This window comes from Hippoglossus hippoglossus, chromosome 17 (genome assembly GCF_009819705.1).
Source record: "Hippoglossus hippoglossus isolate fHipHip1 chromosome 17, fHipHip1.pri, whole genome shotgun sequence".
Classification (NCBI taxonomy): Eukaryota; Metazoa; Chordata; class Actinopteri; order Pleuronectiformes; family Pleuronectidae; genus Hippoglossus; species Hippoglossus hippoglossus.
Window position 1 is genome coordinate 19,322,813 of NC_047167.1, and position 15,772 is coordinate 19,338,584.

Here is a 15,772-nt window from a genome sequence, read left to right on the forward strand (position 1 = left end):
CTGTACAAAAATGTCACGTTACAGAATCATACTGATACAGCATTTGCTTGGTTATTACACAAACAAGGGTGTGTCTCGATAACTGACGCAATGTGAGACATGGTAGAAATAGCAGCGGTCATGAAACCCTACGGAAAAACACAGGGTGGAAGACGGCGGCAGTTTCTTCAGGAGACTTTCCTCTTCAGTTCAGATTGGTCGATCCTCTTTAGTCATTTACACAAGAGAGCAACATTTATTATTCCATTCAGACTTATACACACGCATCTCTTTATAACACGGGATCTAAACCCTGGTCGGACTGTGTGTGGATATCATATTACACTTACTACAGTTTAGTTCAACGGCCTAAGATGCCAAATATGACATGACTTGCTCTGATGACTTCAGTTTGCATATTTTCCAAACTATCATACCTCTATATAGTCAGATCTAATTACTGCCTGTGTACATTTAACCTCAGCAGTGTTTTTATAAAGCTGCTCTGGACCTTTCAGTCAAATCACTTGGTCTTTATCAGCACGTGGAGGTTGCCCTGCTGTCATAGAACTCTAGATGCCGCTGTACATTTTTCTCCTCTGAGAAAATAAGATGAAAATAATTTATATTAATTATAGAAAAACATACAAATCAAATTATATGTAATAATCACAATATATATATACGTGTGTGTGTGTGTGTGTGTGTGTGTGTGTGTGTGTGTGTGTGTGTGTGTGTGTGTGTGTGTGTGTGTGTGTGTGTGTGTGTGTGTGTGTGTGTGTGTGTCTGTATACATATATATGACCACCTCCAAATGCAGTCTATCCGATTTGATCACTTTAGGGATTGCAGTGCATTCTCTGTGCATTTCCACCTTTGTGCTTTTCCATATCTCCATACAAATAGAATGGTAATGTCAGGTGTAAATGTGCATAAAGAGAGGCACAGAGAATAAAGGGAACGTATGGGGTAACAGAGATAAAGGGAGAGCGAAAGACAAAAGAGCGGGAAAAAAAATAGAAAAGATCCTCTGCATCTCACCAGGCTTGGCAGAGAGGTCCCAGTTAGGGCCCAGTGCCCCAGGCAAGCACCAGGAGCCCGCTACTCCAAACGTCACACTCCGCACGCTGCTCAGCTCCGAGATGGCTTCACAATCTTCCTGACAGGACATGACATTTCACTTGGGCTGGCAGCGGGGAAAACTGTGTGACAGCCGCCTGCTGACACACACCTGAGGGATACCTCTGGTCCAACTGAGGGACTGCGCCTGTTTCCCCCCCCCCAAAAAAAGAGGGAAAAAGTTTGCAAATATGATCTGATGTAAAAGAGCAGGAAGCAGCTGGAGGTAAACTGTCTTAACTGAAAGAGAGGTGTAGGTGTAAACAACCGCAGCCGCTGCACCGGCAGCCGAGGCAAACAGACGAACGTGGGGAACAAAGTCAAAGTTAGCCCTTTGTATCTGTTCGGATGTAAAATTCTGCTACATCCTTGTCCCCCTGCCTCCTTTGGCAGCGTCAGTCTCCCAGCGCATCAGGCTTCAAAGCTCTGCAAGAGGTGTTTTTGTGCATCTCTGCCATTCACGGCGCTTCCCTCTGTGAGAAAGCCTTGACAGACCCGCCGTTGCCTCAGTGCATTCTGGGATAGATTATTATTATTGCCTTAAGTCGTCCACCCCCATAGAAAGACTTAGTGTGGGCACCTCGTTCGCCGCCTGGTAAACAGCCTCTGCTTTAAGACAGATGTCATTCCCAAACAATACACACACGCGAAATGGTTTGAATCTCAAAACAGACAGTGCTCGAAAAGAAAACAGAAGGCGAGGCTGGGCAAACAATCACAAGATACACAACTAGTGAAAAGCCGTCAAAACTCTGGAGTAATTTGTTTCCCAAAACCCCAGCCAGCGTCTTTAATTGAGTCTGACTGAGAGCTTCTTGTCTGTGTGTTTGAATATTAGAGTCGCGGAATAATTCCAAAGATCTCTTTACGTCTGTCGGGGGAGGGGGGGATCAATCTGCGGTTAAGTATTGACGCTGTCATGAATCTGTCGTATTAAATTGGTTCAAAATCACAACGTGATCTGGGAGTATTAGAGGATTTATTAGACACATATTTTTTCATGATTCTCCTCGTGCCAGTTTATGATGGTGTGTTTATATATATGTGTATATATTTTCTGCAGGTATGTGAATAGTTGTGTGTGTGTGTGCACTATAGCAGCTTATCGGCCTGCAGTCACTTATCGCTGCAGGGGAGAGGAAGAGGCCATGGAACCATATTGTTGTGTTGATGGGAGCTGGTTTTCTCTGTGTGAGTGTCGGCTCAGATGGTTTTTCACATGGGAGCAGAAGTCGTTGGCTCTGAGATGTGGATTTCCAGCCGATACCTTTGTTCAGGCGCCGTGCTGTTGCTCGGATGCATCCTCAGCCCCACGCCGCCGCCTTGACTCCCCAGGTCTTAAACATCATCATGACCTGGAGAGGTTGTAGAAGCTTCACTCACAGGCCAAAAATATGTGGACACCCATGTCTTACCCACGGCTGTCACAGCTCCACTGTTCTGGGAAGACATGGCTGCGGGTGTTTGCTCCCATTCAGCCAAAAACACATTAGTGAGGTTGGAAATTGACGTTGGGTAATAAGCTGTTGCGTTCCAGTTCATCCGGAAGGTGTTAAATGGGGCTGGGGTCAGGCTGCTGGGGGCACTGTTGAACCGGATCGGAGAGAATTGGAGAAACAGCAGCTGAGTAAAGGAAATTAATAAGATGCTGAATGTGGAGCCTCGAATTTCTTGGCGACTCTAGTGCCGTCTATAGGTTCTTCATCCATAGGCCTTGTTCAAACAGGAGAGGCCGTTCTCCTAACGTATTTGCTCGAGCATTCCACTATAGGGCGGCACGATTCTGGAAAAAACAATGATAACCACAATTTTCTTGCCTATAAGTTCTATCACAATTCTCTCCCGTTATCAGTTGTGTTTCTTTTGTTTTTATTTCTCTTTGACACTCCTCTTTCGGTGCTATCTCAACTCGCTACGTTTCACTGCTGAATCTCTGCTACGCTCTGCATCATGTGGGCTAACGCTGCGTCGCCATTGGTAACACAGCTGAATTGTTTTCTAATTGAATTAAGGTCACATATCATGATTTTAATACGATTCATTTTGCAGCCCTGCTACAGAAATGTAGTTCAAACCATTAAAAAAGCCCAGATTAAATTACGCACATTAGCACACAGGTTGTTTTTGTGTCAGTGTTAAGTAAGAATTTGTGTATTTGTGTAAGTAAAATGACAAATGATCCGATTATTTCACTGTTGTTCCCTCTCTGACTCGTCTCTCCCCCCCCGCCCTTGCCTTTTCTTTAACTTTGCCAACTTTTCCTTCCCCTTCTCCCTCCCTCTCTCTCTCGCGCCCCCTCTCTCCCTCTTCTACCCTCTCTTTCTGTCAAACTCGTGTTTACTTTGCCTATGTTCTCTCTTCGCTCCCACTACGGCCTGAACCAACCCCCCCCCCCCCCCCCCCCCCCATTACTTGCCTCGTTTCTCTGTAGTTCCTCCTGGCAGCTGCAGCTTTGTTCCTCCCTCCTCCTCGCCTTTCTGGTCAGGTACAGGTACAGCTTTTCTACTCTCTCTTTGTCTCTCCCTCGCTGCGTGTCCACGTTTCCAGGTTTCCCCCCCGTCTCTGTTAAATAATGTAGTCTAATGATGACGCTTTTATGTACCATCGCACGAACCGTACGCATTTTTATTTGGGCGGGGGGGAAGAAACAACCACATCCAAATTTTACTTTTGGAAGAAAATTCACCTGAAAAAAAAAAAATGAACTGCAGAATTGTCAACTAATCTGAGGCTGAGAGCTGTGAAACCACCTACTGGCATTTTCATTTCACTGAAATCCAACAATAACGCTGTTAACCTAACTAAAAGGGGGCAAAGCCTTTAGCTTGTTTGGTTTCACTCGTTAATAATACATAATAAAGTGAAATATAGGTAATTGAATCGAGGTTTCCATTTATAAGTTGTGACTACAAGGTTAGCAAAGGCAGTGACCACACTGTAATTATAAATAAATGCTTCCGTGCTGGAGTAACTTGAGGGTTTTAACATTTTCTCATTATGCTGACACGACTTAACGGCAGCATAATAATCTATTTAGATGAATTTGTTAATGTGTCTCTCTGTGTGCACGGAGCTGCATGAGTGCATGAATATACGCATCCTATCTGTTGGCTCCAGCATCTGAGTCGGTTGGACGTGTTTGTGTGTGCATGAGGGAGGAGATGAATTACTTTCATGTGTCATCAGAAAGGTCCACAGAAAACCAGCCTATGTGCACATTGGTGTTCACATGTAATATGAGCACTGACTTGCTTGTGTAGGGACCTGATAAGTGGTGACGCAGTGCGTGCAGCTGAGCTGAACATGAACATTTAATATAAACAACACATGACCACAATTACCCATGACCCTCTCATCGCTGCTGTGCGCTGGGCGGCCACATGAGCTCTCCTCTGTAAAGTCTGGTTTATTCTCCCATCTCTGAGTCTGTGTCTCACTTATACACTTGACTCAGACTCATGAGTCGAGGCTGATTTTATTCGAGCTCGACCAATTTATCGATTAGCCAATAAAAATGCAGATATCAGCGTTTCATTTTACAGGAGGTACAATGCAGAAAGTTGTGGATTTTAACTTTTACATAAATAATTCTCATTCATTTCTTAATTAAACTTGAATACATTTGGTTTTATTTGCGTTATCTTTTCATTTATCATTATATGTATCATATTTTTTTATCTTCTCAATTCAAGAATACGTATTTGTGTTTTCCTTTACAGTCATTTATAATAAAGTATATGGTTAGACTATAACACAATCATTGCCATTTTTTGTTTAAATAAATATATATGGGCTCTACACCCACATTGTTCGGGCTCTAGATTTTATTATTAATTATTCCTGTGAGAATTTTATTTCACACCAGTTTAAACCTTGTACAAACAACACGAGTAATACATAAATACCACGGTATATTAAAGGTAGATAAGCTGATTGAGCTCAACTGACATATATTACTTGGCGATCTAGTGACAGATTTGTAACTGCACTTCCTGAGTGAGACTTTGTTTAGTTCTTTTCCTTTCGGGGGTGGGGCCTCGAGTTACTCTAAACTACTTTCCTAAATAACTCTGCACCTCTTAGAGCATCCTTGGAATATTTGTGAAATTTAGTGTCAATGGCCTCCAATAAAAGTGCTCTCTCTCTGTCTCAGTGTTTTCCCCCAGGGTGGTGGGTGTTGCAGTGGCACGCTACGACTTCTGCTCCAGAGACACACGGGAGCTCTCACTGCTGCAGGGAGACATTATCAAGATCTACACCAAGATGACCAGTGGGTGGTGGAAGGGAGAGATGGGCGGCAAGGTGGGTCTGCTCGAGGATCCTGTCAATAGCCCACAGTTTATTTCACCTTTACCTTGGTTTTTGCAGTATTATAACACATCCAATAGATCAGACAGTTACCACTTCCTACATTAAAATTACTGTATTGTATATTATTCTCTGGTTTGTTGGTTCTAATAATCAGTTTATATTTTCTTATTTCTTGAAGGGAAACCATTTTAACTTGAAAATGCTACTCAGTAGAGTGCTCAGGCCCAACAGTCCCAATTAAGCTGCATCAAATTGCAACCGTTCACATATAGCAGTCTCCTAAATATACCTAAATAAAAAAAAAATTTCATGATCCATGATTTTCTTCTCTGGGAAATCGAGGAAATATACAAAATGCAGTCCCCTAAACATGCCAGATTTTTTTCATCAAGAGCCATAAATTGGTTTCTGAGAAATCAAACAAAATGTCAAATTTGCTAAATTGAATGAGTGCTTCCCTGACCCCCCCTGCATCCTTCTGTTTTGTGATAATCCCTCTGGTAGTTTCTGAGTAATCCCGCTAACTAAGAAACAAACAAACGCGGTTTAAAACACAACCTCCTTGGCGGAGGTTTCTTCTTGGGGCTATTTATAATATACTATTTCAAATCAGTAATTTGTTGTGTATACAAATGTCTGATATTTGGGTTCTTGGATGGAGCTGGAGCAGTAGAGCTGTTGGACATGATAGAAAACCTTGTTGGTGGGAAGCTGGTTAGGGATCTCGCCGTTACACAGTGGTTTGATCTCGGCAGAGTGGGAAGAGGTGGCGCTCGGCTCACAGTTTGATATGCTATCAACCCTTTCATGAGTGTTGTATAAGTCTGAGGGAAAAGAGTTCATAAGTTCACAGGGCTGTCATGTGGAAAGAATGTCTAGAGGGTATTGGTAGATGACAGAGATTCCAGGATAGCTGTCGGTCTCTGCTACTGTTTCTGACTCGAGTGAACGGATTAAACTTGCAAGAGATTGTTTGTGGCCGTCTGATTCTTTCTTTCAGACATCGTCCCTGAATATGTAATTACACTCTTAGCACCGTGTGTCGGCTGCAAGAGAAAGTCAAGCTGCACCAGATTTCACACCGTCTTAGATATCAGTTGCCTAAATATGTCTTTTTTCATCAAGATCCATGAATTATTTATCTGGAAAACATACAAAATGTTGAAAAAACCTCACAATTCCTGGATCCACCCCCTTATCTGGATCCGCACCAAAATTTAATGGCTCCTTCTTTGAGTCATACCGCATACTTCCATTGAGTTTAATGGAAAGCTGAAGTTATTTTAGGCTTACCTTAACAAAAACACTAATTAACAAAGTAATTAAAATTCATTGGAACTTTCAAAATGAGGAGAAAGCTGGTAAAAAAAAAATACAAACAGCACATAAAAATGTATTTCCTGTCTGGTTCAGTGCTGCCGTCTGACGTGTTCCTGTTCTGCTGCTTCTCAGGTGGGCTGGTTTCCCTCCACCTACGTGGAAGAAGAGGACTGACTTCTGAGTGACACTTCTTCCGTGTCCGTTCAAAGCTGACCGCCTCCGCCAGGCGCCGAGCTGCTCATCCACTCTCTCTGTGCCCCGCAAGTCAGATCTCTTTGATAAAAGCCCAGAGACTCGGACTTAAGAGAAAGCGGCGGTGCCCTAGAAAACGCTTCCTCATGCCCTCTGACAGACTCTCACACAGAGCAGATGTCAAATCACAGATTCCGGGAGCGTCACTCCGTGTCTCGCCTCTCCGTGGTGCTGTCTGCCCCCGTGGTCCACCGGGAAGTGCATGTGCTGTACACAGATAACCCCCCCCCCCCCCCCCCCCGTCTCCCTATCCATTCACCTTGTCTTATTATTGATGACTCCATCGGCTGGTGTGAGACTTGCCCTCACTGTCATCATGTTTCGATACCAGAAAGGCTCAGTCGCCCAAGTGGAACACGGATCCTGCTGACAAGGCGTCGCCCAGGTTCTCCACCAGATTGAAAAGCAGGAGCCGAAGAGCGTTGGCTGCTGTTGGAGCACCGGCTCGACTTTCTATCAAAGACTAATTTTATTTTTAACGTTTGAAATCACTGGACTGACATAAACTTATTTAAATGGAATCGCTGGAACGTGATTTGACCCAGAGGATGGAGCGATTTCAGCACCACAGCACGAAGGATTGTCCTTTAAATGTGTTTTTCTAGTGGAGTTCGAAGTGATTCAATCCCATCATGACAGGAAAACTTGTCTGGAAGCAAAGTAGCTTTTGTCCCTTTTCTGTTATACTTTCTTTTCGATCACAGTGTTTTTCTGAATGTCCATCTCATCTTTTAGCTCTGCCTTCATAAGGCCACAAATTGCTTTAATTTAAAAAACTGCTTTACCTTTTAATTGTTAATTGTAAATCTAGATTTACAGCAGTAGTTTGACATATTGGAAAATGCACTTAAAAGGTACAAGGTGCAGGTTTTGTTACATTTGAGGATTATCAGGAGAGACATGTGTATGCTAAGCTAACCAGTCTCTGACTGAAGCTTCATACCTAGACTGTAAATAAAGATGGACGATGCATCTTCACTTTGCTCCTACTATCCAGAAATGAAGCCAAAATACCCTGGACAAAATGGCTGCCATCTTGCACCACCGACATAATTTGGAGCCAGAGTCTGCACCATGGCGATCAGGAGATCTCAGCTGTCAATCATGAGCTTTCTCTCGTCTTTTAGTGTCAAATAACTAATTAAAACCAAACTAAATACGTATGTTTAGACTTTTGACATTCCCTCCCACCTCACAAGGAGGCGGGTTCTCTGCCCTCTACAGCAGCCAGCCACTAGGGGGCGATCAAGACTCTTTGGCTTTATACACAGTGTATTTTTCATACCTGGATGGACATGTGGCATCGATCTTGTCATCTAAAGCGAGTAAAATATAAAAATACCCCTTTAAGCCAAAACCAACCAAAATTACAAATGGCCTCACACAACTGAATATGTTGAATTGTGAAAAGAAGGAAAGATAATGTTTGGAGATGCTCACATTTACAGCAGTAAAGGTTCTTCTGCTTGGCTGCAGACGTGCGGCATCATCAAATGTCATCAGCTTAAAGAGCGTGTGTGGGCTGGATTGTGGAAGCTGCAGGTCATTCACTGTGGAAACCAGAGAGACCTTCTACACCCCACAGATTTTCTTTTTCTTTTTGTTTCAGAGTGAATGATTCAAGGGTGATGTAACAGCTGTTCACTGTAGTGCAAGGTAGCACAAGGGCGTCAACTGATGCCGTCCCCCCCCCCCCGCCCGCCTTAACACCCCACTAATCCCGTGTGTGACATCAGCATTTAATAAAAGGATCCTCTTTGAATTGTACTTTTGAAATTTGATGGGGCCATTTTACCGCTTTCAGACAAATGTTGAATAGCAGGAACAAAGGCATCACAGTTGAGGAGGTGCGGTGGAGAACGGGCTGTGCTCAAAAGAGAAAGAGAGAGACCTGAAAACAGGAAAGTGTGAACCTAATGAAGGTCTTTGCTTTATTTCTTCATTTACATCACTGGACTGGGCTCGTTTCACCCAAATTTCACCAGCCGTGCTACTACTTGCAACACGAGGTCATTCCTCTTACCTTAGTTTTGACACATTCCACTAATTCAATTAAAACCATACCTATGATTGAAGCTTGAGAAACGTTTAGGACTAAACATTTATCTCCGTGTTGCAGGCGGCCGCCATTTGTGAAACATGATGCTGACTTGTTTATGAAACAAGCCCCTTGTCCTCACCCTGTTTGATCCTTTAATCCAAGACACATACGAACATGTTTGAAGAAGTAAAAACATGATTGCATGACAGATCTGTGGTTTTTCTGCATGCATCTTTTCCAAAGATGTCGTATCTCATTCAACGATAAAGAATAACATCTGAACTTTACAACTTACACTGAGATTTAATGTGAATTAATGTTGAATTTGTTCATTTGTTGCGCGTCAAGCTAAAGTCACAGTGAGGCAGCGGCACGTAAATTTATCCACAATTTTACCAGCCAGTGCGTAAAATCCATAATTCTGTCTGTCATTCATTTTCAGTTTGTGTCGTGATGGTCACCATTAGCACGGACCACTAGTTTTAACTTTAAACTTCGCTGGGTTAAAGGGATTTAACCCTTGGGATCGTGCAAATAGTTAATTTAAACAATAATTTCTCGATTTTCATCTTCATCTTCATCATCATCTTGTTTTGGATTTATTTCCTTTTGTACCCGATGGATTTTGACTCAGCTGGAATGCACAATCAAACCTGAGAATGCATTTACACACCAGAGCCTCACAATATCAGTATTCTTGTAATGTAAACACTCCCTCAGGCTCCCTCCTCCCCCCCACCGCTCTGCAGCCTCTCTAATGACCAAGCGCAGCAGAGGGAGGGCTCGGCTGCGCCAACAGTAACCCGCCCGTCACAGGGAGGCAGAAAGAATGGCTCCCCTAATACTCTTCCTCTCCTTAATCTGCCTGTTCCTGTCTTAGCCGGGGAGATGAGTAGCAATGATGGAGGAGTTGGGGAGCAGCCAGAGAGAGAGAGAGAGAGAGAAATGGGTGTACAAGGTTGCGTGGAGTAGATAAAGCACGGCGAGCAGGAGGATAGTGAGTGAGGGAATGTGTGTGTGTGCATGTGAAAGACACAAAAGGCAGACAGAGAGAGAAAAGGAAGCCATGCATCACCTTCATCTGTCTGAATGATCTCCTTAACCCCTGGTCTTTGCCCGTCAGTCCCCGCGGATCCCCGTATCGGGGGTTAAACAGGGATTTAGCAAAAAACTGAAGCGGCCCTCAAATACGGTGAGCTCCCCGGTTCCTCTCGGAAGGGCTCGACTCCGCGAAAGACTTTATCTGCAAGATTTATATTCAGCTGCCGACTTGTGACCATCAACCTCTTTAGAAAAATCACGAAACTACAGCTGCAGAGTTTCTCTGTATTCAGACGAGGTGCGTAAAAAGCTGCCATGGAAGGAAGGAGGTGTGTAGATATCTGGATCGCTAACAGGAACCAATGTTGAAGATATTATTTAATGGCCTCGATGACATATAGTCAGGATTTTGCTTTAGTAAGAGTGACTCCACCAAACAGGTAATACATAAAGAAACTGTTGATTAAAATGATCTGTGCCTTTATCTCCCTACGATTCTGTTTCAGAAGAAAGTGAGAAAAACACTATTATTTACTCATAAACCTTAAAACTACCTGAGTTTACTGCTGTTCAAAACCTGAAAAACACAGTAATATTTAAACAGTGTGGTTATAGTACATTCAGAAAGAAAAGACAGAAGTGGCACAGTGGTTACATCAGTGGAAAAAGTTACCATCGATGATGAGGGAAATCTTCCACTGTCTTTCCTAAACTCTCGGGGAGAGCTAATTAAAAAAATATAGACAAACACCACACACGATTTTTGAGATGGCAAAGATACTTCAAAAGGAGCATCCCAAAAAACTGATTAGTAAAACGGGAATGACGATTGCCGAGATACAATGATGTAAGAGTTGGTGAATGAGAGGAGAGCTGAAAATGCTGGAAATTAAGTTCAAGGACCAGGAACGAAAATTCTAACTTAAATAGACACAAGTTCGTTTTTCACTGAAGATCTTTAAAGCTCAATTAGCTGATAGAACCGAGAGGAAAGGTTGCGTCTTATCTCGTTTAGTTAAAAGAACTTGTTGGAAAACAGGTTAGTTAGTTTTAGGCTCCGTTGCTAACTTTACAGATGTCATCAGGTCGATCCAGACTGAAATATTGCAGTTGTTGGATGATTAACATTTATGAGCTTGTTAGATTAACTTGCCAGTTAAACCTCTATTGAAACTTCCATTCCAATAATAACAACAACACCAGGTCGGCGTCTGTCCTGCATCCTTCGGCCTCTTTTATCTCTCGTCAATGACTGAAGTATGTTCCGATATGTTTCTTACTCGGGCACTTTCTCTTTTCCTCTTCTTCGTTTCATCCAACAGTGTCCTCTTCTGTGTCTCCGGCATGATGTCCACACTGAGAATAGCCAGCAAGTTTGTGTACTATCTAAATGATTTAAAGTGTTTCAGGGTACGTTGAGTGACACTGCATCACAATTCAGGAAACTACAATAAACCCATTAAGTCCAAGAGCCGAGACGAGTTTATCAAGTCAAGGAAGGAGCGAGGAAGAGGAGGCGAGGACACGACCACCCTCCCTCCTCGCCCTGCGTGGTGCGGCTCAGTCTCTGTGAGGACTCCATCAGTGCTACCCAGCAATTAAGATATCACAGATCAAAGCAGTCTAAATGAGCTAATCCCCATAGAACCACTGCTCTCTCTCTCTCTCTCTCTCTCTCTCTCTCCCCCCCCCCCCCCCCCCCCCCCTCGTTACTTCCTCTTGACTCATGGCTCCGTGCGCTGACTGAGCTTTGATGCTCGACAGCGGTGGGTCCCCTAAATGTAGAACTGTGAATAAATGTGCATTAATGGGAAACACTTTCATATCCTTAATGCCAATTTGCGCAGGGCTGGGGAGAATCTTTTAAAAGGTCTTAAGACATAATTTCATGAATCTATCTGATGGCCACATGCAGCGCGGCGGAGCAGAGGAGCCCAACACACACTTACGACGACCATAACAGCGGGAAAAGCATTTTCTTTTACATTTGATAACAAACTATTATAATACAACCAGGCCTGCATTAAAACCTACGGTGCAACAAGCTGCTTGTGAGAGTGCTGAGTCAGAAGTGGAAGCTTTTTGCTCAGAGGAGCGTGACGCCGGCAGCTACTTCGCAGGTCAGCCATTATCATAGAAGAAGCAGAGCATCTGCCTGTGACTCCCGGGGACAGGTTTAACGAGGTGACGCTGCTCGTCATAGGGGCCTCTTTGGCAGGACCTGCCGGTCTCTCACCCCTTCTGCTCCTTCTTACTCCCCCTCTGTCTCCCTCCTCTTCACCGGTCCCCTTCCTCCATGTCTGCCAAACAGAGGAGGGGCTCGTGTTTACTGCTGCCTCTTCCCTTCAGGGAGCGATGGCAGGTTTTAGTGATGAAAGCTTCTCCCCACTGTAACTTGAATCTCTCTCTTTTCCGTGTGCCCTTTGTCTTTAAAGGAACTCTCCTCGTGTCCTTGCCAGTCTGTCTCTCTGACTGTGACTCTGTTTCCTCTCTAATTGCTTCTGTTTAGCAGCTCCTTGTTTTTGGATTTTGGGCCACGACTGCCACCTGTGCCTCTTTTTCTTCCAAAAGTCTCTGTGTTAACTAGCGTCACAGTCAAAACTCGTTTGGGTTAGAATAACAATTAAGATGATGTTGCTAGATAACACAGATCGGCAGCAATAACAGCAGATTCCAAAAAGTTTACATGCAGGGTTAGGGTTAGTTCAACCAAATAAACAATACATAATTTGTCATAATCTTCAATAAAGGGAAATAAGCAGCAATGACAACAGATGCTTGCCAGAGTTTGAGTCCTTTCTGAATTTTGAACCGATCTCATTGTGAAACTACAAAACCTCATTGAACATCAGATGTAACCAACGAGAGCCTCACTGACGCCCACCTCCAAACATTTCCTCTTCCACTAAAGAGGCAATTTCCTTCAAGTCTGTTCAGATCTTTCTCCAGAGTATAGACACACTTTCTTCCACAATCTTTTCAAGTCCTGATACTTAAATTATTTTGGTGCTGATTAGTCAAAATATTAAGTGTTTCGTTACTTCTAAAGTAACAAGATGCTCCTTATACGTCATTTTAACCAGGCAACAGACCGATCTCCTGATATTCTTCCTGCAAAATGAGCTTTATTCTCGTAATGTTGCAACTTTATTTCGGTTATAATTTGTCTTTATTCTTAAAATCTCAGTTTTTTGGGCTTAGATATCCAGCCTCTCTGATAGTTGCAGTTTTGTTTTCACATAGCTTTGATATTTCTGTGGATTATCCAGCACAGGACTTATTATTCCTTATGATTTTCTTATGGATTCTGCTGCAGTAAAAGGGCAACACCCTGCGGCTCCATGTGACGTGCATCAAAACAGGTTGTTATCAACATCCTGTGTGTGTGTCTGCACAGTGGTGGCATGTTGATGTGTGGGGGCTAATGTGAATCAACACATTAGGATTCACCACCGTTCACTTTACCTCCGTTGCACCAGCTCTTCAGAAAAGCAGCCATTGTGTCCAATTCCCTCCGCAAAGCAGAGCACATCTGTACCGTGACAACGTCCTCTGTCCCTGTGATGTATTCATTGTGTGCGAGCTGCGTCGAACGGCTGAGGGGAGTTGACCTGAATTCTTCAACGGTTCTGAGCACCACAAACAGACATCATGTCACACGGCCTGTGTCAGGGTAGAGGCCGAAGTCTCATTCATGTCACAGAAACAACTGGGGAAAATCTTGTAATGTTAAAGAAAGCGAAAATGAATAGACAATAGTTTGAATAGACACCAAAGTTTAATGGATTCCTTCTTGACCCATTCCACATCGTTCCACCAAGTTTTGTGGGAATCGGTTTGGTCGTGTTTGTGTAATCGTGCTTACAAACAAACAAACAAACAAACAGACAGACAAGGGTGAAAACATAATTTTGGCGGATGTATTTCTTCTTATAGTATTTTTCGTTTTGGTAAATCCGCTGGTTTCGTGCTATGAACAGAGGTAAAAGACTCCCAAAGTGCAAAATACTGCACCTTTTGATTTGAATTTGAATTATTAACACTCCCATTTACATGCATCCCACAGCCGTGCCTACAGCTTAAAAACCTTTGCATTTGTGTATTTACTCAATACACCTCATGGCTTTAGCTCACCTTATCCCCTCCCTTTACATTTCACTCTATAAAACTGTAAAGTGCATATCAACAAACTGAAATAAAACAATATCCTCTCTGGTTTCCCTGCATTTTTGGAAGAGAAATAATAGTTTGAATTGGCCCAGGTGTGATTTCTAGGACATATTCCATCTAGAAATTGATGGCAGTCTACATGCATTTGGGAAGAAGTGATAATATTTTACACATTCTACAGGTATGTTATTTTTCTTTCCCCCATTCCGAGGTGTTTGTGATGAAACTCCGGGGACCAACATAAACCCCCCCACATCCCTCCAAGCAAATGAAAAAATGAAAAAAAAAGAGGATAAACCATTTTCTTCCAAGCTCCTGGAAACTGTGGAACAGATTGTGAATGGTATCTTTTATTTATGGACGGCGTCGGTTCGATACATAAATAATTTCTTCAACAGGGTGTCGGTCGGGGTTCTGGGGGGGGTGGGGTGGTGGCTGGGCTTGCACCGCCAATCCCAGCCGAGGCTGATTTGCAATTTAGGTGTGGCACTGAAGGCCAAAAGTGCTGGATTTGGCATTGAGCAAAAATAGACAAGAGCTGTGATCATGTGTGACACTGAATAGGATTACCATCTGTAGCTGAGGGGCCGATTGCTGCCCTAGATTGTATTGAAATGAGGGGGCATCAGATTGGTTTGTGGCCGTGACAAGAAAGCAGATTTCTTTTTTATAGCTTTCGTTTAGTGCCAGAATCTCAACTACCCTGCTCTGAGCTGCCTCCGCGTTTCACATATATATTTTTAATTCCATATTTTTCCCCCCTGCAATCGTCTGCACTATATTTGACACCTAGAACGACTCCATCGGATCCCACTAAAGTTCCGATTAGGAGTCCTCAGAAATAGGCGACTTGTACCTGATATGATTAGAACAGTTTTTCTCGTGTTTCTTGAGCTAATGGACGAGGGCAGGGTGGAAGCATTGCCTCCCGTGTAGTCAGGTCTCGTTTTTTTTTGTAAGAGCAGTGGGGACAAGGATTTTTCCATTATGCTATCTATTGATTCCAGAGTGCTCTGTGTGCCAAGCCGGCGAACCACCCACCAGCTGTCCTTGCGATGTCAGGGATGTGAATAGGAGTTTGATAAAGCCACAGATGGCATGCTTCTCCCGCCCCTCCATAAGTGCCATTCCTGATGTGTTGCCACATAAATGGAGCCGATACAATTTGTACCGCTGGAGCTGAAAAATTGATTAGGATGGAGGCAGCAGAAAGGTCCTATAGATGTGGGCGAGTCAGTGTGCTCGGCTGCATATGTATTGCGCACATAAAAACACACGAGGTGCCACTTGGAATGCGTTTGTGCCTCTTATATCATGTGCAACCTGGTTTTTACTCCTCCAAAGAACACTTATCGAATACAAATTGAATACCTCTCTCCCAAAACCAGCATTATTGCAAATATTTCTATTCATATCTGTAATTTTTATTTAATCTTTTAGTGATAAATAGAAAACATACTGTATTTGCAATTAACTTTCTATGTTCTCCCCGTGTCTGAGTGGGTTTTCTCCAGGTTCTCCCACAGTTCAAGACAGTCC

At 43.3% G+C, this 15,772-nt stretch overlaps 1 protein-coding gene across 2 annotated transcripts in view; it reads left to right on the plus strand.

Annotated features, from left to right (window-relative positions):
* Positions 1 to 7,692, plus strand: part of LOC117778351 (guanine nucleotide exchange factor VAV3-like) — a 47,641-nt gene extending 39,949 nt beyond the window's left edge. Inside the window, exons 26-27 of one of the 2 annotated variants that reach the window (XM_034613855.1) lie at positions 5,252 to 5,400; positions 6,862 to 7,692. In XM_034613855.1, the coding sequence (XP_034469746.1) occupies positions 5,252 to 5,400; positions 6,862 to 6,903 (191 nt within the window). In that variant the 3' untranslated portion in view covers positions 6,904 to 7,692. The remainder of the gene's footprint in view (positions 1 to 5,251; positions 5,401 to 6,861) is intronic. The other variant, XM_034613854.1, reaches the window with a different exon arrangement.
* The last annotated feature ends 8,080 nt before the right edge of the window (positions 7,693 to 15,772 follow it).